Raw genomic sequence first — 27888 nt, 5'->3', positions numbered from 1 at the left:
ATGTCGTGAGACAGTTGCTTTGTACAATAGCTAGCCCAATGCTTTCGCCATTAAAGTGGGCCTCTGCCCTCTGCGAGTGTACATTGATCACGAGCATGATTGGAGGCTAGGCCTATCGAACATGCAATCTTCATTTGCATAATTGTCGTGCCCTTAATTACGTGAAACATCATCACGATTATTCATAGTGATTACTTTTCAACGTTAATGCGGCATGCCGGCATGCACACAATGAAAAAAACCAAAAACACGACCATGCACTCGCAAAATGAGTTTCAGTTCAATCACATTATGCAAACGGTAATTCGTAACCAAAGAAGCTCAAATGTTTGTTTGCTTTTTAATGGCCGATCGAATTGCCTGATAAATTGAAAGACATACATTGTCACGACCTTGATCTAGGCCTTGTACATATCCGTCGGTAGCAGGCAAGCCTTTGCGAGGTAACCCATAGCATTTGCTTTGGCAATTAAACTAGTACGTCTAGCATTCTACTATATACTGTCTTGGAAAATGGCGCCAATACATGTCAAGACAATACAAATACATGTCAAGACAATCCCTGTCTCAAAATAACTATAACCTCTTTTCGCTGGTCCCAGAGGGCCGGGCTGGTGTCATCTTTGTACCCTACAAGACTGACTGTCGCTTGTGACTTAGACTTGTCTTGGCATCATCTTGGCCAAAAAGTTCGACTCAGATGGCTCAGAATGAATATAGACAAATCTGGCGGCAGCCGTTTTCTGTGATGGCACCATCAGGTTCGCGCGAGTCGCGCTCAGTTTGTAGTACGCACGCACTGCACTGACCAATAGACCGCTTGCAGACGCGTTCGATAATTGACGCGCGAAGGTGCGCGACGCCATGTTGTGGGACAAAATGTGCACGGATAGATATGCGCTTGTCCCACAACATGGCGTCGCGCGCCTTCGCGCGTCGATTATCGAACGCATCTGCAAGCGGTCTATAGGATTACCAAAATGCGCGTGCGCCTCTTCTTTAAGAACGCGTGTAGCATCCGCGTGAGCATGACACCACCGCAGTAAAAGCTTCACTGCGGACACTGCGGCAACTGTTTATTGTAACACTGCAGTTTTGGTGTATGGAAATTAAAGGTATAGTCCATCATTTGTAACTTGTGCATTTAGTTCGTTTGAAGCAACAAACGTACTAAAAAATTGAAAAAGGGTGCTGAACAACTAACCTGATGAAGTTTCAGCTCAGTTTCAGCTGTATATTCCGAGAAAAAACAGCATTCTAGGATCCAATTTCATATCAAAAGTTGCTGAATCATGTTTTGAATTGGGCCTGAATTTAGCGTCCGAGACACGTTCTCACTGAGCCGAATGCAGCTACGCGATGTCGCGCACCGATCCGACGAATTGAAGCAACCGCGCGCGCGTGTGCGTAGTGCCAACGCTTGCACGCGCTTCGCCGAATAAAAAAACAAACTACTAACGGAAATTTCCAACGGTGCGTGTTAAGACGCACTGTTGGAAAGGCCTTCTTTCGTTGATTTCTTCAAAATGACAGCTTGCCAGAAAGAATAATTTCACAGGGAGTTTAGTTCCCTTACTATCTTTCAACCAAGCACGTTTTTCAACAATAATTACGTCAGTTACTTTTTGGATGGCTACAAATGATGGACTATAGCTTTAAGTTAAAGGCGCATGCCCAGGGACAAAAGCTACACATGCTACGAACACAAAGTCAAACCTCTATTCTTCACTTCTTGTAGACACAAGATTCATGACTCTTAACCCTTATGAAACCACTATTTGCACCCTGATTTCGGCATGGCCGAACTCCTATCAAAATGTGTCAATTTTTGATCATGACCTGAAGTACACCTGAACGCTAAGTCCTAAAAAACACCTAATCAAACAAGGAAATACCAAGGATAAATGTCATTCAAACTCGAGGCCAAATCACTCACTCAAGCCAACAGATGCAACCAGGTGCGGGACTTTTAACCCGAAGGGCCCGGCCCCTGTGCGCGTAGGAGATTGTTTACTGTCCTCTCTGTATTCGACTGTTTCACTTACGATTATCGGCAGGGCAATCAGGAGTTGATTACATGCAAGATCTCATCGATCCCTGAGTAAAGATGTTAATTAAATGCCGGTTTTACTATCGTCACTATCTCTCGTCATCTGTAGGCGTGTAATTACAACTCTGCTTCCTTGGATCAAGATTGGATCTAAAGGGCTTAAGGCAGTCACGCGTTTTCTTCAAGTGTACGCTTCTTCCGAGAATATTGGCGCCAACAAACATATAGGAATCGGGTTTTTGGGCGTCTATTACCTAATTTACGACATAACTGGCTATTTCTCGAAATCGTTATTTATGTGTTGAGAGGCCTGGTGCAAGACAATCTGTGACGTTAGCAGTGCATGCATGACCAACAGAGCTTGCATCAATTCCAAAACTGATTGGACTGAGGCAGCGGTGTAGCTATGGGGGCGGGGGGGGGGGGGGCCGGGGGCGGGAGGGGGGTTGCACGCCCCCATGCAAAGTTCGCGCCCCCAGTGGCCCCCCCCACTGGAAATTTGGCATTCGGAGAAAGCACAGCCTCATGAGTTAGCATAGTTAGCTGGAAGAACATAAAGTCCCCTTTTCTGCTTTTTTTCACCAATTAACTCTATCTTTTCGCGAGTGGATGTTTATTTTAATATCCGTGGAAAGCGAAAAACGGTAGTTATTGACTAACATTAACCATGATTATGGTTTTAAACAGCGCCCCCATGGGAAGATGGTGTCCAGCCCCCCCCCCCCCTTGGGTGTCCGGTGAAAAATCTGTCTACGTACCTTTCAGCACAAATGAAATTTTTGGACGCCCCATACACGACAACGGTAGGATGAAAACCCTGGCTGCACCGCTGAGGATGAAATCTGTAATGCTCTTCCAATGAAAAATAATTTAGGTACCTAGCTTTTACATGCTATTTAGGTTCAAGTCATTTGACCTATTGCCCCTAATCACATGACTTGCTGTCCCTCATCTACTGACCTGCTATCCTACATCACCTGACCTAAATCACCTGACATACAAATGTACTACAGTGTATATTTCATTGCCTGATTTCCCTAAATCGCCTGACCCATCGACCTGCTACCCCCAACACCTTACCTGCTTTTCACATCACCTGACCTGCTATCCTTAACCGCCTGACCCGCTATCACTCATCACCTGACCTGCTACCCCTCATCATCTGACATGCTACCCCTCATCACCTGACCTGCTCTACCTTATATTTCACCAGTGACCTGCTTTCCCCATCACCCGACCCGCGTTTCCTCATCACCTCGCCTGCTGTCCCTAACCACCTGTCCTGCTTTCCCGCATCGTCTGACCTGCTTTCCCGCATCACCAATACCTGCTATCCCTCACCTGACCTGCTACACCTTAACACCTGACATGCTCTGCCTCATCACCTGACCTGCCTTTCCTCATCACCTGACCTGTGGTGCCTAACCACCTGATCTGCTATATCCATCATCTTCTGACCTGCCGTCTCTCATCACGTGACCTGTTGTCTCATCACCTGAATCGTTAATTGCATGACCTTATATAGTCATCTGACCTGCTATCCCTCATCACTGACTTGCAGTCCCTTCCCCGTCACCATGCTGTCCCTAGCCACTTGACCTGCTTTCCCTCATCATGTGACTTGTTACCCCTCCCCACATGACTTGCTACCTATCATCACCCTTATCACCCGATTTGATGTCCCCCGTCACCTGAACAGTTTTCCTTCATCACCTGACTTACGGAACCACAGCACCTGACTAGCAATCTTTCATCACATGACATTCTACCCCTCCACTGACCCGATTATCCTCTCCAGACCCACCGTCGCTCATCACCTGACTTTGTGCCCCTGACACCCAACGGTCCGCTGTTAGCCATCATCTAACGTACTATCCATCTTAACAGTGAATGTTGTACATTATCACCCGACCTTGTCGCGATTCTCCACTTAACTTTGCACTGAACATTTATTTTCTAATGTGACATGGAATGGGGACATCTCTATAGTCCGAAGTACCGGTCCGAAGTCCCATTGGTCCGACGTCCCATTGGTCCGACGGCCCATTGCTCTTTACGTTCCATTGGTATAAACGTCCCATTGGTCCGACGGCCCATAGGATTAGGGTTAGGGATAGGGTTAGGGTCAGTCAACCTGAACAAGTGGATTATGTTTCGGACCAATGGGACTTTGGACTAATGGGACTTCGGACCAATGGGACTTCGGACCAATGGGACTTCGGACTATCGAGACGTAACCACATGGAATCACCCACTATCTACTATCCATACTCTCAGCTTTGTTCGCGCCAAACCTGCTCAGCGCTTGGCGGTAAACTTATAGCACTCAGCTACTTTCAAAGGCATTTAAACAGTCATGCGGGCGCGGGGAGATGATCCTGAAAAAATCCAACTGAATGTCACCGCCGTGCCTTACGGGGATACACCTTGTTAATTCGCTTGGCTCGTGTTGTTGATGCTCCGTGCTTGTACATCGCTTTAGTAGCCTCGCTCAACAACACCATAAAGCGAAACAAACAGGCGTCTCTCGATGATAGACGATCAAGCATTACTGGTTATCTGCTTATAGTGAAAACCTCTTCTGGGAATCTTACAGCGGCGGCAGTCAGCTGAGTGATGGAAGAAGTTGGGCTTAAAGTGAACTTCAATCATGACTAGAACAGATGCAGTGGCAAACACACTTGCAACTGGGAGACTTAATACCGAGTCAATGGACTCCTTCCACAGTGCCCCTCACTGTTTTCGTTTCATTTAATTTCAATGGCAATGAAAGTACAAATGTACATTACTCATGCGTTCCACGGAGGATTAAATACCTGCCCTGATGCAGATGTGACGTCGGGTGGAAGAGGTCTATCACAAGTCAAGTCAAGTCAAAAAGGGGATAACCGTGACAACAAGGGAATAATTACTTTGCTCGTTTGCATGGCTTTGTCAATTGACTTGAGGATTGGATAACTTGTGATTGACTTGGGATGCCTTCATTGGAATTCACGAAGCCCCTTCAGTGGCGACATCGTGGTGCTGGTTATTGTTCAGATGGGGTCCGCCCAATAGTCCGAACTATCGAACGTTCGGACTATGATCGGGGGACCCCGACTACTTCATACGCGCACGCAAGTCCTTGTCATCTTTTGTATAGGTCAAAATCTACATTTAAATAGACTCTTAAAAACTTGACATTTCATTACAGAAATAGCACACAAAGTCAGCAATTAAAACTTGAACTCTGCAACAGGTGCTACAAATAAACAAATTAAAAAAAACCGACAGTGTCCGGTCAGGGACATTTTATTGACATTTCAATGGCCTCTTCACAACATTTGCTGGGCGCTATTTTAAAGTCAGGCCATCATTTGCAGCCATCCAAAAAGTAACTGACGAAATTATTGTTGAAAAGCACACTGGGTTTTAAATATATATAGTATTGCGTCTAAAGACGCATTCTTGGAAATTTCCTTTAGTAGTTCAACCGTTTATAATTTGGCGAAAAATTTGTAAATGGGTGCGCGCAAGCGTTGACACGACGCACACGCGCGCGCACTATTAGGCCTGTAGACCTTTCTTTTGTTTGTAAACATTGGCGCCATTTTATATAGGCTGCCGCAAGTACATAAATTGAAGCCGTGGTTGGCCGTTATTTTTCAAAAAGAACGTCCTCATAACACCTTCAATACAATACAATAATAAAGAGGCATGTGTAGAAATTATGTTGAATGTTTGTTGACAATGTTGTATTTCCAAGTATCAAATAATATTGTGGTTATCGGTGATAACTCATCTTCATGTTTGCAGTGTTGGACCTTCCATGCAACCCGTGGTTGGCAAAATGTGCAGTTGCCAACCAAGCGTAGAAAGGTCTTATAGTTTAGTATGGGTAACATCGCGTAGCTGCAATCGGCTCAGTGAGAACGTGTCCCGGACGCTGATTTCGGGCTTCGCTCGTACCCCCCGCCCTGCAAACAGGATCCTGTTTGCAGGGCGGGGGTACGAGCGAAATTTCGGGCGCATTTCAAAACATGACTCGGCAAGTTAGTTGAATTGAAATCCAGATCCTAGAATATTGTTTTCTCGGGATATACAACATTCACTGAGCTGAAACTTCATCGGGTTAGTTGTTCAGCACCCTTTCTCAAATTTTGAGCACTTTTTGCTTCAAACGAAAAAAAAAATGCACAAATTACAAATGATGGACTTTACCTTTAATTAATCAGGTTGGGACCAAGACAGCTGCATGGCGCCGTTGGTTACGCCCAAACGCTTTTGAAAAAATAATTAGGTCTGTCGTACTTACCCTACGAGCTATCTCTGCAGAGCTGTAGGCCTTTATGAGTTCCATATACAATTGATTCAAAGTGTAAATTGAAAATCGTGGGTCGTGAAGGAATGGAATTCAACATATTATCCACTCGAAGTCAGTGCGTTTGCAAAATGCTGGTACTAAACTGCACACAAATTTTCTTCCATTGATACGGAATGGCTGTTCACTGTTAGTCTTTTCATGCATGTGGCTTACACAATGGGTCGGATTTGGCCCTTTCGTTGGCATGGCATCACGAGCATAATCCTATTTCGAAGTTAAGGGCAAGGTGAAATCTAAGCAATAATACTTTGGCCCTAGAATAATAATATCGATTTACAGGGCGCACATATCAACCAAACGGGTTTGCATGGCGCGGTACAATTGGGCCAGTGAAACACTCCAAAGACCATCTCAGCTCCCTAGGGAGTACACAGCTCAATGTTGCCATATCGGCACAATCGGCTAAATCAAACACGACCATCTCTACCCCCTCCTGGGTGGGGAGAAGCAATGAGGCCCAAAAAAAAATAGTTCTGCTTCCGATTACATGGCATTCGAAAAAAGGGTAGGTAGGTAGGGAATTTTTTTGGCATTTTTTTTTTAGTGTATGATCATGGAAGCGTCTGCGTGTAGTCAAGGGTAAAAGGTATAGTAATTGATGGTTTTGTGTGTTTTTTTCTCATAACAAAAATTAGGGTAGGGGCTGTCAGAATAGGGTAGGTAGGGAAACCGGAAGCAGAACTATTTTTTGGGCCTGAGTGATAAAGTGTCTTGCCAAGGGCACATGCACCATGACCTCAGGCTGGACTCGAACCCACAACCTGCAGAATTACCCACAACATCATGAGTTCAATGCACCAGACCTTGAGGCCACGGTACTCCACATAAGTGTAATTCATAAGTGACATTCAGTGAGTCATTTTCAGTGAGTTGCTGAGGTACGAAGAGGACAGTAAGCTGACACTCATAATTATGTGGGACAAGGAAAAATACCCATCTAAAATTATCCCTAAGCGTCACAGATGACAGTAACCTGAATATCCCTACATATATGACGAGCCCGCTCCCCTAAGATTATCCCCACCCACAACTGAAGTTTATACAGAATCGAGTCCCCAAATTTACTCCGTCTGGCTTGCTGTCATTTAGAAGAAATCAAGAAATTCAGGTGATTTCCAACGATAAGTCAATTGACTGATTTTTTTGGGGGAAATAGAGATATAGAGACGAAATCGTGCTTCGTGATCAGTAGGTTTCGGTTTTTCACTGTTTTCTCGATAAGACTTATATCCACTGAGCTGAAACTTCAACAGGTTATAGGTTCTGAACATTCTTCTTTGGATTCTGACTGGTTGTTGAGGAGATAGCGTGCGAGCTCCACTGAACAACGAATGACACTCAGACTAGCCTACGACTTAACAGGGTGTCAAAATCTAATCAACTGCATGGCTTTATCAGATATATTTAATGAAAAATGTGCGCTAAATGACATTGGTTTCGCAATTAGTTTCGTCGCCTGGGAAACATGAAAAGATTCTACATTGATTCGCAGGATTGGCTTCAGTGTCTGCGTAAAAGGAATGCAATTAACGCACAAAGCGTGGAATTGGACACTTAATCACCTTAACAATTATTTTTCTTGGGGAAAAGGCAGTTAGGGGATGTAGCTACATTCTAAATATGTGTCGCATGGGAGATGTGTAGATTGAATTCTTCTCCAAATGACTGGTAATTCTTGTGTGCGTGAAAAGCAATTACATTTTCGTACATGGAGCGTCCAAATGGGTATAGGCCTAGTGGTGGTGTGATATGAAATATTAGTGTATTCGTTTGAATTTTTGTGATTTTTTTTTTTATCATGCAAGGATTACTAAAAACTAAAAAAAAGAAATTATGTTATTAAAAGTATATGTCATTTGACAGCTATAATTATAAAATTGGAACTACAATAATGAGAAAATTGCGCAATGAGATTGTAGTTTAACCACACGCCATTTAAAAAAAAACTAAACTAATATGTTAAGTCTGAAATATATTTCAAAGTAGTCGGCCTAAATAACTTTCAAAGTTGTATTGTAAACTTTGCACACATCCAACAAAAGTTAGAGTTTGTCATTCGATATAAACAACATGCGGCAAACTATTGGAAAAAAAGAGACTCATCCGATTGAGGATAAATTGGAACTCAGTGCATTTCTTTTCGCATTTAAACGCCAATTAGCAAGCTACAATTGTTGAGCATGATATGCATTTTCCCTTTCATCCAAAAATAAATGTGAGACTTCATAGTACAAATACATGCATGCTTGAGGAAGGCCTATAGATCAATATTAGGCACGCTTTCAAGTCTAACACGAAACCCCCTTCAAAACGAGGAAGCATTGTTCTAGCTATTGTTAAAACAAATAATTGTAACAGCCTTAGAAGAGCAGTTGCTTTATGTACGATGAACGAGCACATCATTGGGTTCCTTCATTGAGAGGTGCCGTGCGCGTGACGCGAGTGTACAGTGACGTGTCCGCATTCGTCTATGTACACGTGGATGAACACAGAACCACGGTGAAGGTTCAATAATCACATCATCACACACTACCTAAAAACTAGCATTTCTAGGATAATAAGCAACTCCCACACCAGCCTACTTAACGCATTGACTCATGATCATTCTGAAACTAAAAGGAAGTCAGGAAGAATACGTACCTTGAATTATTTGCTGGCTTCGTCGTTTATAATCCTCGTCGTCACGTTTTTCGTAAATCTGCGTACACAGACCCATTGCGAGCTAGTCCAATAAATCAGCATACCACCACGTCACCAGCAAACTACACTTTTCTTCTTCCACAGCTAGCAACATGTGGCCGGCCGGGTGCGTGCCAATCTTTACTTGGAATTAAAAAAAAAAATATTTTTTGCTTTTTCACGCTCAGTCAACTGTGACGGTTGCCGTCCGTTGGCCTCTTCACAGCAAGTACAGATTTAGAAAGCCAAGGGGTTAGGCCAAAAAAAAAAGTCTCCGGTTTCTGGTATGCGCGCGCGTCGCCGTAGCCATGTGCGTCGGCAAAATGAAAAAGTTTTTTTTTCAATACAAGATGATGTCTCAAAACCGCCAAACTCACTGGTTTGACTGGAATTCTGCTGCTGCACAATTTTAACGTGTTTTTAGATGGGGTTATGATCGAGAATAAGCTTTATGTAGCCTCTCTGGACTCCCATATGTTTGCACTAAGTTTAGTCGGGCACCATTTGCCGTCATCAGCCGACATTTGAAGCCAAAAAAAAAAAAAAAAACAGGTAAAAAAAAAAAAAAGCTGCGTCGCCGCACCACTTTTGGGGCCAGCTCCATACCAGAAACCGGAGACTTTTTTTTTTGGCCTTATCGTGAATAGAGTGTTGTGCACAGCTGAATGACCGACCCAGTTTCAATTTGAAAGCATTTATAATAGTTAACTTGAACAGCTCAGTTGAACACCAGTGCAATTTCTGGGTAGTGTTGCGCCCCAAGTAGACGATCGGTCCCAACTACTAAAGTTGGGACTATCCCAACTGAACTTCTGAACCGTGGTCCCATGTCAGCTTAAACTTGGGAATACAGTCTAGTTGGGGCGTAACAGAGGTTTCTGCTAAGCTTGGCAAACATTTGCTTAGCAAAATAAACAGGCCACAAACTAAAAACCCACGTTAAAAGTGTACATGAAAATTATGTTTTTGTTAGGAACACATTTTGTGCGACTTAATTTCTACTCGATCCTCTTAGGCCTAAATATTCAAAAGTGCACTTCTTTAGAGTGCATTTTAACTTCACTGGGACCCGTTGGAGATCAGTTCTGATAAAAGGACAGCTGAGGGCGCTGTTGCTGTGATGTCATTTCAGGAAGACAGTGTTTTAGGAGTTTTCTGTTCAAATGTGAACCGTCCCCCCAAAATCTGCTTATTGAAAACTCGTGAGAAGCGTTTGCTCATTGGCTTACTGCTATGTACTGACACAACAACGCATCACAAAGAAAAGAAAATTTAAAGCAAAAATATCAAAAATTCTGGTAACTTTTTGCGCTGAACTAACAGTACCATAGAGGTTTCTTCCTGAAATGATATCACACTTTTTGCTCATGAACATGAACAATCGTATTAGCATAACAACCAAAAAGGCACCAAATTACCCTTGGAAATGGCAGAACGAAAATTGAAAATAAAGTTAAATGGGACACAAAAATCCATTTTCTGCTCAATAGTTTCTGCTTATACCAGCTTAATGAAATATGGCCCAGTTGGTATCATTTCAGAAATTACGCGCCTGAAAGGAAGGCAAGGCAACACTTCCCCTGGTTCTTTTCAGCATCCAACAAACTCACAAAAGAGATTTGTTAAATTGTGCAATCCTAAAATCTAATCTAAATGCTATCATCACCATAAAACTTTCCAATCTTATCTAACACTAATCAATTTGGGTAGCAGACCAGTAAATGAGCCGCTATAGACCCAGTGGTGCCCCCCCCCCCCACCCTAAAAAATTCAGGAAAAATGCCCACAACTCTCCAACGTATTTGAGACACATTAAATTAAAGCTTATTTCATCACCTTTCATTTTCTGCTCAAGTTTGTGGAGGTTAATCAGTCACTTTTGGGAGGAAATATCATCCAAAGATGATTACCCCTAAAGTAGCCCTGATGCCCATCGCCATTTCAAAAAAAATATGCCTACGCTCCATTGCAAAATAAAGCTTATTTTAGTTATAGACCTACAAGTTGTTCAATGACACTCAACAAAAGCACACGAAAGGGAATTAGAATGTAGAAAAAGTGTAACCTTTATTATACAGAGAGCTTAACATCCATCAACGGTTACGCACAGTCTTACACGGCGTGTAGTTCTCATCAGCAAAATTTAAACACTAAAAAGGTCAAACGAATCGGTTCCGTTTTTGAAGTGACGAACGATGCAAAACAATCAACTACACTTCTGTTCAACAAAATGGGTAGATAACTTTATACATGCGGATTACAATAAGTAAACTATTTGTTCCAGTTCGGATGGATAAAAAGCGAATGAAACAATTAACAACAAAAAAGGTAACATTGTTTCTCGTATACCTTGCACAACTGGAATTTGCTGGGGTCAAAAACACCACCACCCCAGGCCCATGAAATTTAGAAGGGCAAAGAACACCATTTCAAAAAAACATAGTGTGATGTGATAAAAAAAGAAACATGAAAACAAAAAGCTATATCACCCCTGTACTGTACAGTTTGTTGAAGAAACCGATTTGAAATGGAAACATTTTTATATGCTGAAAAAAAACCCTGAACTTAATTGACATTTGACTTTACTTCGGCTTGTAAGCTAGACATTATTGATCAGTCGGCTGCGCGTTAATTATTTGTCAATGGACCGGAACAATGTTCACATCACACGAGGCAATTTACAGGCAGAATCGTTCCAGACAATCTACCCGACGACGTCAGGCAATTTTGATTCCCATTTTGTTTTTGAGAAAGTTTCGTATGCTGTTGCAAACAAGTAGGGCCTAATTCATTCTCCTAGGAGTTTCTATAGCTAGCACTTGCAGTAAATTCGTTGCCTCAAAAATTGCCTGTGAAAATTGCTTCGTGATGATGTGACTTGGCCCAAATTCAAAACAGCGCTGTACAAAAACGAGCAATCAATTACGAGTGAACCACACAGATGTGAACTATTCTTGATTCACAACTAGTTCCTTTAAAAGGGTCTACATAATCCTTTTTTCTGGCCGTCTATTTCCGACGCTTCTTGAGCAACTACCTGTCTTGTCTTTACAACGATCTTTTCCGCAGTGTTTTCTGGCTGAATGCCCAGCAGCTTATGTAATGTTTTTTTTTCCCCTTACAACAAAGGAAACTGTACATCATAACAAAGTTTATACAAGAGAATTATGACCATGTCATTTTAAGAATAAAGTGGCTCACCTTTTAACTTCATGTGAACATTTTTAACACATTTTCTGAGTAGAGATGAGGAAAAACATCAGGAATAAAAAACGACTCGAGAAGCGCTTTTCGATGTACTGCTTTATAATATCCAATGGATTGCTTTTAAAGCAAACGGCAAGGCAGAGAATCTAAGGCTGTTTCCAAGTTTGGGGCTAAGGCTAAAGGGTATTTACAATGGTTTGTTAATGTTGATGCGTCCAAGATGCAGCCTAGCCACTAGAAAAGCCTTAGCAAGTGACCTGTTTTCGCAAAAGCAAAAACTGAGCTGAGTATACTTTTACAAAAGAACACCATACAAATGAAGGTTTCAATTTTTTGTGATCAGTGATCAACTTTCAGTGAAAAAAACTCTCTTTAACCAGAGAAAAATTACAAAGTAATGCTGATTTCATCTAACAACTTTAAACAATGAAAAATGCATTAACACCAGAACATCACTTTAACAAACTCTTGGAGCTGTGGTCAAAATTGAAATATAAAAAAAACAATATTTACAGAATCAACTATCAACTTTATGGAGAACTTCAAGTTTATGGATAGAAATGTATGAAACAAAGAACAAGTGAGACCACTTAAAGGAAATAACAACTGTACAGAATTCGGCAGTTTGAGAAAAACAGATTTTTTTCCCTCTTATTCTTTCCTTTTTTTCTTTTGTGACAAAGTGAATAGACTTTCCGTTCAGCAGCCATGTTTGAGGTGTTTGTTGTCGCGAAGATTGGGCTGACAGGCCTTTCTTTATAGTTGCAAACTTATATCGCTTGTATCTTTTAATACAGCAATTAAACAAAACAAAAGTCCAAATGTGTATAGACAGGCTTGACACACATTTATACAAGTCATAAGGTAAACTATGCTTGCAGAATTAAGCTATAAGTAAAGCTAGCGAGAATGCTGATAAATGTTTGATAATGGCGTGTATGTTTTCATCCATTCTTTTCCAAAACTCAATTAACCCTAACCCCCTAGGCCCTTTTGGCTAGGAACCATACTCAATCCCGCAAAATCCTCCAACTGCTACCATGTAAAAATTGGATTCAGCCTCAGTACTCCAAAATCATTTATCGTTTCTTGAATTTGTTCAGTGGAGGGGTGACCATTTCCTCAATCCTTCAAAATTCTCTGACAATCGCTGTTAATGGGTTGTTGAGGCAGTGCCGATGACATTCAGAAGCAGTGCGGATGATAACGAGCATAATACAGGGCTTGTGCATGGCTGATAAACAATGCTGGGTACGGCCTACGAACTCGACACAATGCATCCTCCAAAATCAACTGACACTTTTTTTGCCGTTCAGCCTCAATCCTCAAAAATCCTCCAAAACACTTGGAGGATTGAGGAGGATTGAGGAGGGTTTATATGGTTCTTAAGACACGAAAAGCTGCTGTGAACTGCTTACTGACTGAAGTGATCTGAAATTTACAAATTATAAAAGTTCCGGAGCCTGGTAATTTTTAGGCATCTGCTACATACAAAACCTCGTTCAGGTCCTCTGACTTTTACAAACAGTTTTAAGCATATAGGGTATTGCTAAGGTTATTCATGTTAACAGTATAAGCACACTATCTTTGGGATGAGCTTGGAACCATATGGACTCCTTGCGCAAACAAAAGATGGCGCTCTTTAACCACTTTCACCATGCGCACTGGTTTATGCACGTATGGCGCAAAGTACGCATTATCTTTATTCCCAATGAGCATAAACCAGTGACGTCTTCGCGTGAGTGCTGGACACGATGGGGATACATTTGAATCTTCCTCCCAATGGTCTCCCCAACTCTAACTTTGTAACGTTGAGCGGGTACTTGTGTACGGAGTCCATAGCACAGACATCTTAAAAACCTAGACCCTACACTTGCCTGCAATTTCTGATATCAAGACGTTGCATCCTGTAAGCGGCATCCTGTACGCGAATTACGCTCATTGTACGATGCGTGCCTTATTTACGATCAGAATGAGCATCTGTACACAAGATGGCGGTTATAGAATGCAGCGTTTTGATATCAGAAACGCACAACGTAAAAACATACAAATGTCAGGTCTAGGTTTTTAAGATGTCAAAGGTCCATAGTTAAAGAAAGAACCACAAAAACTGGTCCGTAATTAAGGTCTGACCACGCGCATTCCGTTACCGATGATCCTCCCCTGTGGCAGGGTGTAAGGGTGGTGGTTGAGCATCTGTCGGACCGGTAAGGGAGCAGACATCCGCGGGGCTTGGACGTACTGGATCAAAGTCTGCATGGGTTGGGTGTTCGCCGGTGGCATCGGCTGTTGCATAACCTGCTGCACTTGCTGCTGTAGGGTCTGGTGTAGTGGTGGTTGTTGCTGCTGCGGTTGGTTGGCAGGCTGGTTGAGTTGGTGGAGTGCCTGATGGTTAGCCGACTGGTTGAGTTGCTGTTGGATGGTGGGCTGTAAGTTGGAGTGGAGCTGCATGGGTACTGGCTGGTTTGGCTGTAGGAAGGGGTAGTAGACAAAGAGTAGAACAGAAAAGAGAAGGAACCAAAAAATTTAGACTCGAAACCTTGGGGAAATGAACCAAGGAAGGTTTTTGGGAGTGGTAAGATGATGGTTCTGAGAAGAAGATGGAGATTTCATCGTAATTCAAAGCAGAAATGAGATTTCGAGTGTCGGGGAACGAACAATGACAAAGGAATGACTTTGTCACAGTACATTGGAGTAGCTTCTGACTTGACTTGAGAATGAACTCACTGGAAGACTTATGATTTTAATGATTGACTTGTAATTGACTTGTAATTGACTTGTGATTAACTTGTGATTGGCTTGTGATTGACTTGTGATTGACTTGTAATTGACTTGTAATTGACTTGTGATTAACTTGTGATTGGCTTGTGATTGACTTGTGATTGACTTGTGATTGACTTGTGATTGACTTGTAATTGACTTGTGATTGACTTGTGATTGACTTGTGATTGGCTTGTGATTGACTTGTAATTGACTTGGGATTGACTTGGAATTGACTTGGGATTGACTTGGGATTGACTTGGGATTGACTTGGGATTGACTTGGGATTAACTTGTGATTGACTTGGGATTGACTTGGGATTGACTTGTAATTGACTTGTAATTGACTTGTGATTGACTTGTGATTGACTTGTGATTGACTTGTGATTGACTTGTGATTGACTTGTGATTGACTTGTAATTGACTTGTGATTGACTTGTGATTGTCTTGTGATTGACTTATGATTGACTTTACTTTAACTCTGTTTTACGCACGGGCATCCAGAAGCCTCTCACATTGCCTTGTCTACATCCCAGAACTATTTACTTATAACTGAAAGGTTCAGAGTCTGGAGTGCTGAATGGCAACGCATAGCAACCAGTGAAACGAACATGCTAATGAAAAGATGCTTTCACCGGCTGACTTTTATTACCCTAACCCTGCCAGACGCAACACAGTGCATCAGGTGAAAAGTCTGGTGCACTTTTGATGCATCAGCTATTAATACCAGTGCAAAAACGGCCACTTCCGAGACAATGAGAGCTACAATCCCGGCCAAAATGGTTGGGACACTTGGAAATAACCTTAGCCTTCCACAGTCACCCACTCCCCTGCTCCCCCGGTCAATGTTGTTCTCTTAAGCTGATGGAGCACACACCCCGCAATGAGAGACAACATTGACAGGGGGCCGGGGGGGGGGGGGGGCAGCGAGATTTGGCCAGGATTGTAGTCCCACAGAACATATATTGCCACAGTTGTATCCTGCTGCATGCAGTGACCACAGACTCTGAGGCAGTTTGGCCTTGAGACTCATTGCCCGATGGATCTTGCTGCACTGGGCAGGCTTGTCACTTATGTGTTGCATGTTGCTGCATTTGGCAGGGTATCTGGCCTAAATACCCTGGATGGTGATGGTATAATGCTGTGCTGTCCTGTAGTAAACGTTCACAATACTGTCAGACAAGCTGATCATTGGTTTCTTTGCCTGAAGATGATCAGAGCGCACTCATTGAAACGTTGGATGTTTACAGATTCCTTCTTTCAGAACCATTTTCTTACCACTCAAAAACTATGCCTTAGCAAAACACATCAAATTGAAAGCTTGAAGCTAGTAGAACCAAAATGCAAACTTAAAGGAAATGCTTTCATTCGTATGTGTACCTGTAATAGTAGTCAGGAAATGAAAGGTTACAGGTGAATTAATTAATCAAACCAGGGCCCAATTTCATAGCGCTGCTAAGTACACGATTTTCTGCTATTAAACAGTACCACCTTCTATTTCATGGAGATCGTAAGAAGTAAGCATGTAAGAAGTAAGCACACAAAAAGGCACGCTTCTCAGGGGAAAAGTTGCTTAAAGTAGAGATGTAACAATAGAAATCTCCATGCATGCGCAATCCGCACCATGAAATAGTGCTTATAGTTTCATACCAAAGTTTTCTGCTATAGTTTGCATAACTTTTCTGCTAACTGTTAAGCAACGCCATAGAATTGGGCCCAGGAACTAAATGACGTATGGTAAACAAAGAAAAAGAACAAAACCCCTTTCGAGTATGAAATGTAAGATCCATAGAAATTTGATTGCGCATCCAAATATCTTGCTGCAACAGAACAAAAATTAAAATCACTGGAAAAAGGCGGAAAATTTCTGAGTAAATTCATTATTGTTTAATATTTCGAAACAGTAAAAACATTCCATGAACTCAACTCAGAACTCAAGAGAAAAAGAACTAGATACTTTTAGGACCCTTCTATCTTTTCGCTGCTGCTATTTTTATGGAGATCAACTGTTACGTTTGCATCAGTTGTCAACCGAATGGTAATAGGACTTTACTTCCCTTTTGAAAAAGATCCTTTAGAGCCATGAATCAGAAAGAAACATTGACTCTTGCCTTTGCCATTTGTTTAGGTGAGTGCAAAACATAGAGGGTCCTAAAAGTTACTATCGCTAGAAAAAGGGCATACCAATGCGGAGCCATGTTGCAACCAACTTAAAAACCAAAAACAGAAAATAAACCAAATAAATCAAAAACGCACCTGTCATGTGTGAAAAACAATCACCTGATATGAAAAGAAAAACCCTTACAATATTAATGTTTATGATTCATATTTACAAAGATACTAAAATATCCAGCCAAAAACAAATAAATCATTGCTGTTTTGATGTACTGTTAGTTTGCAGTATGTTGTAGTCAATGTAAATTTTCTCAGCTAATTTTCTAAAATGTTCATTCACTTTTGAAAATCAGTCACTCATATTTGCCTGAATTTGAATGCACGTCTTAAATCCCATTTCAAATCAACAAAAGTTCGATCATTGTCCGTGCATTTAGTTTTGAGAAACAGACGGCCAATTAGGTTACCTGGGCATTCATTTATGCAAGCATACCTTTTCAAAATTGATTCAGGTACAGCTAATTTGATTGATGGTTAATGAAAAAGAAACCCATAATTGTATCTGGTGCCGATGGCATTAAACTAAAAGTGAAATAGAATGGTGATTGTTTGAAATCGCTCTCTGATTGAAAGCGAAAAGAAGTCTTGTAATCAAATCTGAATGAACATAAACGAAAAGTGCTGCTCAGTCACTTAATTGATTGAACTGAAATGGAATCAAATGCTCTGGTAGCGAAAATGAAATGGGTATTCAGATTGATTCTCTAATTCAGACGAAAATGAATGACCGATTTTCAGAAGTGAATGAACATTTTAGGAAATTGGCCGGGAAAACCTACACATTATGTACTCGTGTGTAATCTGACATACATGTACGTACTTCACAACATTTAAGGTAGCCTAAGGGGCATTAAGTCATGTGAATGTAAAATCACTTTCATTTTCATTGCATGTAGGTCCCTACTAGTACCTGTCATTTGCACCCACCCCCCCCCCCCTCAAAATGTCAAATTTCTTTCATGGTCTCAAATTCCTCTCCACCGTTTTGATCCCATTTAGTGACGCGTGGGAGCATTCCAGCCCCTATAAGCTCACATATTTAATCCTATCAACGTGAGCCTCTGCACTTTCGAAGCCAATAATGAAGACGCTTGAATGCGACTCGACGATCAAAGGAACAAAAAAAAAAATCACGAATCAAAATTTTCCACATCATGCTCTTCTTGATGTGGATCACATCAGCAAATTACGCTGGTCACGTACTCATGCCAGTTTCAAAGCCGCGCCAAATGTCAGGCAAACACATGTATTAAGTACATGTAATTTGACTCATGCACGACATACATGTACATTGTTCTTGTGCATGTATAGGCCTTGTCCGAATTATTTGGCTTCGGGTTGAAATAACACACGCGCCTAATGAAGCCGCTGCGTGCTTACAATTGCCATTAATTACAGCGCCAGCCGGCCAACTTGTGCTAAAACTGTGAGTTATGGGATGTACATGTATGTGCATGCATATCAGCCAAAATTCCTCCCAAGTTCGATCAAGGACCATAGTTAACCGTATAGTTTGACTAACTGTGATTGAACGCATGCTAGTCGACGATAGTTGGACTAGTCTAGTCGACTATTCGACTGTTGGTCTCGAAACGAGTTATAGCTGATTATCAATAGCAATTTGCATATGCGTAGCATCGTGCAGAGGGGACCAACTGTCAAAAAATAAATGGTGAAAAAACGAAACTGTGAGTGCTAAATTTGATTTTCTTCACATATATTTTTTTCATGTTAGTTTACGATTCTGTCACTTTTGTCACCACAACAAAATTGGCGACTATGTACAATGTCCTAAACCACACAATCATGCACTACACAGAAACAACAAGTGTTGAATAATTGTAGGACCGCCATTTTCTGACGGTCTCTGACATGACAATAGACCTATATCATGCTTCCACCATTTTAAGTCATGTTCCCTGTATCCAACAACAGTACTGAATGATAATGTTTTTGTGCAAAAAGGAACGAGACTATTTTCCCTTCCAACCTTGCTTTGGCTACATTGATTTGAATGGGAAAAAATCAAATGGCTGCAACTATGGTCCAAGGGCGGATCCAGAACACAATTTTTGGGGGGGCCAAAAAAAAATTTGGTCCCCCAAAAAGTGGGTCTAAAAAATTACGGCGTGGGGTTCGGGGCCCGCTAGGGCCCCGAAAATTTTTTGGATTCTAGATGCTCTGTGGTGCGATCTGAGGCAATTTCTGACCACTTTAACCAATTTTTTTTGAGGAAAAGATGGTGGTGTACTCATTGCCTGCCTTTATTGCGATGTCACATTAAAAAAAAAAAAATTGGTTTCGTTTTGGGGGGGGCCATGGCCCCCTTTGGCCCCCCCCTGGATCCGCCCTTGCTATGGTCTATAGTTTGACTAGAGTTGTTCGCACTTCAGTGCGCATGCGCTAGGTATGTCACAAACCAACCACTAGTTAATAACTCGTCCTTGATCCAACTTGCTCCTATATAAGATTTTCTGCTTAAAAATAAGCGAGGATTGTCGCTAACGGTATAAGTCGAGCAATGAAATTGAGCCACGGTCTATTGCATTCAATGGCTGCAAGTTCGCAACCCACCATCGAACGAGCAAGCAAGCAAAAATAATAAGTGAGCGAGTGGAGCATGCTTCATGCTGGATGCTGACGTGGTTAAAAGCAAAAGTGCTATGATTGCTGGTCCCAGAGATGAACCTAGTGAACCTCTGTATTATCTGACTGACTGACTCCTCGACTGACTGACTCCCCAACGTACTCCCCGACTCCCATGGGCGTCGCCAGGATTTTTTCTAGAGGGGGGTAAAAAAATTTTGGCCAAAATATGCTTGTATTTCTCAACACATTCTCGATTTATCAGTTTTAGAGGGGGGCAGGGACATTTTGCCCCCCCCCCCTAACTCATTAAATTTACACCACTTTGTCTTCGCGCCTCTTTTTCTTTTTCCTTTTTTTTCTTCCTTTTTTTTTGTTTTTTTGTTGCTTTTCCAGGGGGGGGGGGGGCAAGTGGCCCCCCTTGCCCCCCCCCTCGCGACGCCCATGCCGACTCCCTGACTGACTGACTGTGGCTTGTGAGATCGACAGTGCTATTGTATAGGATTATACACATAATGCCAATGAATAAGCTAAATCCCACCCAACGTGGAGACCAGATGTGTGAAAACACTTCCAGTGAATATCAAATCTGAATTAATTGATAGAATTTCAGGCGCGGATCCGGGAGCGGGGGTCAATCCCCCCATGCTCCGACACACAAACAAATATAATAAGTGCATCAGTAAAAATGTACTGCATATAATACGTATATGTCTGCAACAATCAGACATAACAAATTCTGACAGACCTGACCCCCCTGCAAACATTCCTGGATCCGCCCCTGAATTTGGTGCCCTCTGTGACCAGCTCGAATTGTCTTGTTTACCTGATTAGCTAGGCTACCAGTCTGATTGGCCTGCTGCTCAGAGATTATTCTGAGCTGTTCCGCCGCGCTGTTTCCCGCGGCGGGGGAAACGATTTGCATTATATCCGACGTGCTGGATGCCGATGCGGTGGAAGACGTAGTAATCTGCTGGGGGAGGTACAAGGTTGGATGTGCAGTGTGTCAATACACCGAAAGAAACTCTAATTCTAATCATGATTTTGAAAATAACCTTCTCAAAAAGGGCCCTTGTGCTGACTCTTATCACAATTGTTCTTTGCACGCTCATTTAAAGGGAATATATATAACACTTGTTTTTGCTGTAACTTTCAGAAATGGATGGATTTGGGGGGTATTTTATTGCTACACTGACTTGTTTGACGTTTTGGATTCGTAGATGCTGAAAAAACCAAGAAAAATAATCATGTTCTTGTAGTCTGGTTCCCTGACCCCACATATGATGAAATGCATCACACTTTCGCCCTTAAAAAAATATTCCATCCACAGAGGGCGCAATTTACAGGACGAGAGCCCTATCTGATCGATAACGGTATACTGTGGTAGTCAAGATTAAAATATAAGTCCTAGGGAATCAATGCCCACTAGAGAGACGAGAATTACAAGATCGAATACATTATGGAATCGATTACGATTAAACAACGTCTGCATTCGTGTGGTAAATAACTTTCGCGAAAAAAAAATGCACGAAAAAAAAAAGGTCTTGGAACCAAGACAAAGAAGACTATTGCAAGAGGAATACTAACCGATTTCCCTGATTATAAACAGCACTCAACAGACAGTTGAAACAGAAAGATCCTCCAGAAATAATGAACAAAGGATTGAACATTTCAGCTTGTTTTGTTGGAGCAGGATCTGGAACAGATGGCTACAAGCCTTTTGGCAGTCAATTTGCAATGCAGGGATTCAATTATCGTCAGCTATTACAACCAATTACAAGTCAATGACATCAATCATTCTGTTGCATGTTTACCACTGAAACTGAACAATGGTATGCACCTGTCCATGTGCAGCCATTGTCCAGTGTGATTGATGTTCATGTCGCTGACAGATACATTTTGTGGAATCTGGTGACATTTGTTCCAACTACTTTGGCACTGGCAGGCATACAGTATTTCCATTAAAGGCTGTTGCACTTTGGTACATGCAAGCAAAACAAGGCAAATGGTGTTGAACACATTCAAGCAAAAAATATTTGTCACACACAACCGGGACACAAATCAGGGATTAACCAATTTTGCATCTATACCCTCGAGGCAAAGATAGTCTAAAAATATCTCACTTTCTTTTTCAAATCTACAGCGTACACATTTTTTTGATTTACTTCCCAAATATTCCCAGGACCTCTCCTGAAAGCACCAAATTAACCTATTGTTAGTCCCCGTACAACCCTAAACTGCCTTGCCAGTTGCTCCCTGTACCACCCTAAACCGCCCTGCCTGTTACTCCCTGTACCGTCCCAAACCGCCCTGCCTGTTACTCCCTGTACTGCCCCAAACCACCCTGCCTGTTACTCCCTGTACTGCCCCAAACCGCCCTGCCTGTTACTCCCTGTACCGTCCCAAACCGCCCTGCCTGTTACTCCCTGTACTGCCCCAAACCACCCTGCCTGTTACTCCCTGTACTGCCCCAAACTGCCCTGCCTGTTACTCCCTGTACTGCCCCAAACCGCCCTGCCTGTTACTCCCTGTACTGCCCCAAACCGCCCTGCCTGTTACTCCCTGTACCGTCCCAAACCGCCCTGCCTGTTACTCCCTGTACTGCCCCAAACCACCCTGCCTGTTACTCCCTGTACTGCCCCAAACCGCCCTGCCTGTTACTCCCTGTACTGCCCCAAACCGCCCTGCCTGTTACTCCCTGTACCGTCCCAAACCGCCCTGCCTGTTACTCCCTGTACTGCCCCAAACCACCCTGCCTGTTACTTCCTGTATTGCTCCAAACCGCCCTGCCTGTTACTGGTTACTCCCTGTACTGCCGCAAACCACCCTGCCTGTTACTCCCTGTACTGCCCAAAACCACCTTGCCTGTTACTCCCTGTACTGCCGCAAACCACCCTGCCTGTTACTCCCTGCACTGTCCCAAACCACCCTGCCTGTTACTCCCTGTACTGCCCAAAACCACCTTGCCTGTTACTCCCTGTACTGCCCAAACCACCCTGCCTGTTACTCCCAGTACCGCCCCAAACAGTCCTACCTGTTACTCTCTGTACAACCCCAAACCGCCTGAACGCCCTATGGTAATTGATAATGGGTTCATCAGAGAATAAATACAATGTCATACAAATGTAATACAATGATTTTTTATATCTATTTATATGTAAATGTTTCAGGGTTGTATGTGAAATATTTAATGCAGAACAAGGAGGCCGAGTTTCATGTTTTACATGTTAAGAATAAATAAATTGAATTGAATTGAACTGAATTGAATTGAAGAACAAATGTTAATGAGATTGAAGAGTGAACATAATACAGTCAAATCTTGTTAGTACAAACTCTGTTAATACAAAATTCTGGTTATAACAAACATAAAGCCTAAGTCTCGACTGTGCATTTATGTGCACAATGAATGGGACTGATGTTCCTCTTAATACAAAATTCTGATACAACAAACAATTTGGCTAGGTCTGAACTTTTTGTATTAACGAGACTCGACTGTACCAATATAAACCTTTTACTGGTACTTATTTTTCCATGCATGTTTTTGTTTCGTTTACATCTGATCACCATGACAACTGCAGTTTACTAAGTATCATGTCAACAAGTAAACTGAATTCCACCACACGACAGCTGCAAGTGTGGGGGTACAATAACGAATCTCTCATGCATTTCGGGACGTCAACTTGACAATGGAACACCTGCCGAGTTGGAGAAAATGTTTGTTCAAACAAAACACCAACTTGTCAAAAGGTGAGGTGAGCTTTAGAAGTTGTTGACACCTGGGAACTGTGGCGCTGCTTATGTGTGTTAGGACACAATAATTATTAAAAGATTTGAGAATGAAAAAAAAAGCTGATTCATGTCAACAACCTCTAAAGATCGGCTCACTTTTTGACAACTTGTTGTTTTTGTTTGGATCAACCCAGAGACACTTTGTGTGCTGTGGTCTTGTGGTCTGGAGCATTGAATTTATGGTCTGCGGGTAAATCTGCAGGTTGTGGGTTCGAGTCCAGCCTGGGGTCGTGGTGCGTGTGCCCTTGGGCAAGGTACTTTGTCACTCATTGCTTCTCCCCACCCAGGAGTAAATGGGTACCGTTTGAGGGCAGAGATGGTTATTGTGATTGATTTTAGCTGCTTTGCGTCAAAATGGCAGCAATCGAGCTGTATACTCCCCAGGGAGCTGACATGGTCTTTGAAATGTTTTATCAGCCCAATGAGCAGGATAATAATGATGTAGCGCCTTGAGCACCAATATTGGTGGATAACTGCGCTTTATAAAATTTATATTTATACACATTATCATTATTATTATTAAATTATTTGTATACCCGATACGGGAATATTAAAAGGCGTCAATTTACTTAAAGGGAATGTACATCATTGGCTTTTGCTGTAATTTTCAGAATGAACTATTGGAGGGGTTAGTATAATTATAGTAGATCAAATATTGTTACACTGACATTGTGGAATGCTGGAAAAATCAAGAAAAACAAAAATGTTCAAGTAACCTGGTTCCCTGACTCCACTAAAGATGAAATGGATCAATTTATAGATACCGGAAAATTGTAAGGTAAGGGAACTCGTCTAGCTGGTCTGCAATAGCAAACACAATTTGAATTGAAAAAAAAAATGGTAAATTTAAAGGCAATGATTGACTGTACAAGCAGGAAAAGAGAGCTTCTTTTGAGAATAATCAGTATGATACCAGGTGTCACACTTTACTTTTTTGATCTAGCTACAGCTAAAGCTGCTGTGTTGGATGTAAACTGATGGTGTAAGCACAACAGGAAGTGATCTGGTGCTGGAGTAGATTGTTTTACCCCTTATCTGACCTTATATCCGTACCATACTTCCCCATGCTTTTAAAAAGATAAGTCTGGGAATTTGAATTATTTTAAGTGACCCCTGATATGATGAGAGGCAAGACCCAGCTTCTGGGATTGGCTGCTATTAGTGGGGCAGATAGGGAACATATTTGGAGGGGGGGGGGCGGGAATTGTAATTTGAAATTTGACGATACAAAAATGTCATTTGGCACACAGTCAGAGTATGTCATGAGAAAGATATTTGGCTATAGGTCCATTGCAGATTTGTCCTTTGAAAAAATATTGGTAGAAAAACAAGCAATTTTCACATTTTTCAAAATGGCTGCAAATGCTTTTTAAAGGGCAAATCTGCGATGGCCCTATAGCCTCATATCTTTCTCATGACATACCGGTAATCTGGTTGTGAGCCGAATGCCATGCTTGTATCATCAAAGGCACAACCCCATCACCTTTCGCCATACTATATACTAGTCCGGTCAATTTACGTTTTAACAAAGAAAAGCATGGACTTTATTTAATGTTTACAAAAGTTCACTTTTCAATAAAATTAACGAAAAAAAAGGGATGTCAAATATTTTGTTTGTAAATTTACGAGGAGTGGAAAGTTGCACAAAAAATTGTTGGAAAAAATTATGTTCCTAAGAAAAAAATCACCTCATGGACCCTCTGAAAATCTTCTTTCGTTGTTCTGTGAATGAAGATGCAATGTGAAAAATAATTCATTGGTAGAATTAACCTATCGCGGTAGAATCGCGTCAACGCAGCTTGTGAAATATTGTCCAATTACATGATATACAAATGGACGCGGGACGCGCACTCTAAGACAAACAAAACTTAACGTACAAATTCCATAGGGTTGTCTAAGGCCAAAAAAAAAAAGTCTCCGGTTTCTGGTATGCGCGCGCGTCGCCATAGCCATGCGCGTCGGCAAAATGAAAAAGTTTTTTTTTCAATGAAAGATGATGTCTCAAAACCGCCAAACTCACTGGTTTGACTGGAATCCTGCTACTGCACAATTTTAACGTGTTTTTAGATGGGGTTATGATCGAGAATAAGCTTTATGTGGCCTCTCTGGACTCCCATATATTTGCACTAAATTTAGTTGGGCACCATTTGCAGTAATCAGCCGACATTTGAAGCAAAAAAGTCTGGTACAAAAAAAAAAAAAAGCTGCGTCGCCGCACCACTTTTTGGACAAGCTCCATACCAGAAACCGGATACTTATTTTTTTTGGCCTAAGGGGCATGGCTAACTCGCAAACGGCGATAGATAAATTGAGACTTGAAGTATAAACATTGACATACCTGCTGCTGTTTGTTGGGTGCTTGCTGTACCTGCTGTGCTGCGTTGTTCCCAAGCACTCGCTGCTGGCATACGTTGCGGTGCTGCGCCCAGTGGGTCTGCTGGCAGGGGTAGTCGCAGTAGCTGGTGTTCCAGCAACAGAAGAAGACGGCGTCCTTACCGCAGTTAGCGCACTGTCACCAAAAGACAAACAAGTTGGTCAAAGAAGGATCACTGCGCGGCAGGTAAGTGTAAGAATATCTTTGATTCCATAAAAACGTATACAAGATTTGGAAAAGAATGGTGCATCCTGACGCCACTTCTTATTTATATATCATCTCAATGGAGGTCAGTCATTGCAAAAATGTTGAAAAGACATGAATCTGGGACCGGGAAACATTTCCAATTTTGTTAGGAAATACTTTGAAGTTTGCCTGGACTCTCCATAGACTTTGTACACAACAGAGGAAATGGCGTCTACATTCTTTCCAAGATTTGGCTATTAATATCTTCTTGGGACAGTGACCAATGGCATTATATGCTGTTCTGCCCCAACTGACTATTTCATGTAAAACTCAAGTTGACTTCATATAGCTATACTAGCCTTTCCAAAAAAAAAAAACCAACCGAAGAGACCAGAAGGTTTTTATAACTAGGTAAGAAGGAAGACACATACTTGCAAAATGAATTGGAGAATTTTTTTTTTTAGTAAAAGTGTTTAGCAATAAGATTCTTGTCTATTAATGTAAATTGCTAAAAAGCAAACAAATTATAAGATTAAGATACATGTTATTGTGTCCATCTTCTGAAAATGAATATTAACATAATGAACCAATAACCTGAAAACCAATTTCTAAAACTTAAAAAAAAAATCCGTTTACCACGTAATCCTGGTCAATGTTGTTAGCTTACCCATTGTTTGGTCTTAGTCTTGCGGATCTCGTCTTGTTTCTCCGCCTCCAGTTGGTTCCTCAGGTTGATCAGGGCAACGTTGGACTCCTCCATCATGCATTCCTTCATCTCCGCTACTGCCAGATCTGCCGCAAAATAATCAAAATGTTCGGTTTAACATCCTGACAAACTTCTATTAAACTCCTCTAATTTTAAAAACAAAATACATTTGCCATTACATGTAGTTCAGGAAAATGTTTACGGAATTAATACATTCTTTAATTCCTTCTACATTCAAGACTTAACATACTGTCGGTAAAAAGGAATAATCTTTGAGGCCATTTTGAAATCCCAGGATGCACTGCAATTGATCATGTGACACAAGGACAGTGAGTATCTTGAAGTTAATTTCTTTCACATCTGGTACAGAAATCACTGTTTTTGATTTAAATAACTGTATATTTGCGTCATGAATGCATAAATAGCTAAAAAACACAATTATGAATTTTTTTTAATTGATTTTCTAGAAAACTGAAAGCAAAATTTTATCCTTGCTTTGAACTCACCCATGATCTGTTTGAATTCCTTCCGCTCTTGGTCCCTCTCCCAGGTCAGCTGCTGCACCTTGGCCTTCAACTCCTCAATGCTCGCCTTGGCTTCCTTTACCAACTTCCCCTCCGCAAGGTCGCTGCACAAGTCTTCAAGGATCCCTCCCACAGATGTTGAAATCTGAAGAAAATGAGGCCACGATAGAAAGTGGTCAATGTAGAATATGCAATGGTCCAGTGGTAACGGTGTGTGGGTTCGAACCCTGCCAGGAACATGGTGTTTGTGCCCTTGGGCAAGACACTTAACTACAATTGCCTCTCTCCACCCAGGAGTATGAATGGGTATCTGTGAGGGTAGAGGACCGAATGTGCGCTGATATATTGGCTGCCGCGTGGTCTTGTGGCCTGTCTTCAGCTTTGTGATAATTCCGATACATTTAGTGAATATCGGCAGTCATTACTACACTTCCCATTGCTTTCACTTACAGACTACGTTTCGCTACCTTGTTTTAAGTCAATAATATAA

The 27888-nt window shown here is 41.8% G+C and overlaps 2 protein-coding genes across 7 annotated transcripts in view; both read right to left on the bottom strand.

Annotated features, from left to right (window-relative positions):
- The window catches only part of LOC119724921 (bombesin receptor subtype-3-like), a 28933-nt gene extending 19691 nt beyond the window's left edge, over positions 1 to 9242 (bottom strand). The window contains exon 1 of the mRNA XM_038196238.1: positions 9054 to 9242. The gene's annotated coding sequence lies outside the window, so the exon portion shown is untranslated. The remainder of the gene's footprint in view (positions 1 to 9053) is intronic.
- Positions 9243 to 11986: 2744 nt separating this feature from the next.
- The window catches only part of LOC119724915 (protein kinase C-binding protein 1-like), a 31718-nt gene continuing 15816 nt past the window's right edge, over positions 11987 to 27888 (bottom strand). For 2 of the 6 annotated variants that reach the window (XM_038196228.1, XM_038196229.1), the window contains exons 13-17: positions 27381 to 27543; positions 26836 to 26960; positions 25947 to 26117; positions 20646 to 20792; positions 11987 to 14768 (exon numbers count right to left, since the gene is read on the bottom strand). In XM_038196228.1, coding sequence (XP_038052156.1) covers positions 14421 to 14768; positions 20646 to 20792; positions 25947 to 26117; positions 26836 to 26960; positions 27381 to 27543 — 954 coding nt within the window. In that variant the 3' untranslated portion in view covers positions 11987 to 14420. Of the gene's footprint in view, positions 14769 to 17314; positions 17339 to 20645; positions 20793 to 25946; positions 26118 to 26835; positions 26961 to 27380; positions 27544 to 27888 lie in introns of all 6 variants that reach the window. The other 4 variants (XM_038196232.1, XM_038196230.1, XM_038196233.1 and 1 more) reach the window with 4 other exon arrangements.

The sequence above is a fragment of the Patiria miniata genome, unplaced genomic scaffold (genome assembly GCF_015706575.1).
Source record: "Patiria miniata isolate m_02_andy unplaced genomic scaffold, ASM1570657v1 HiC_scaffold_18, whole genome shotgun sequence".
In the NCBI taxonomy this organism is placed as follows: Eukaryota; Metazoa; Echinodermata; class Asteroidea; order Valvatida; family Asterinidae; genus Patiria; species Patiria miniata.
This window is presented reverse-complemented; position numbering and strand designations above follow the sequence as displayed.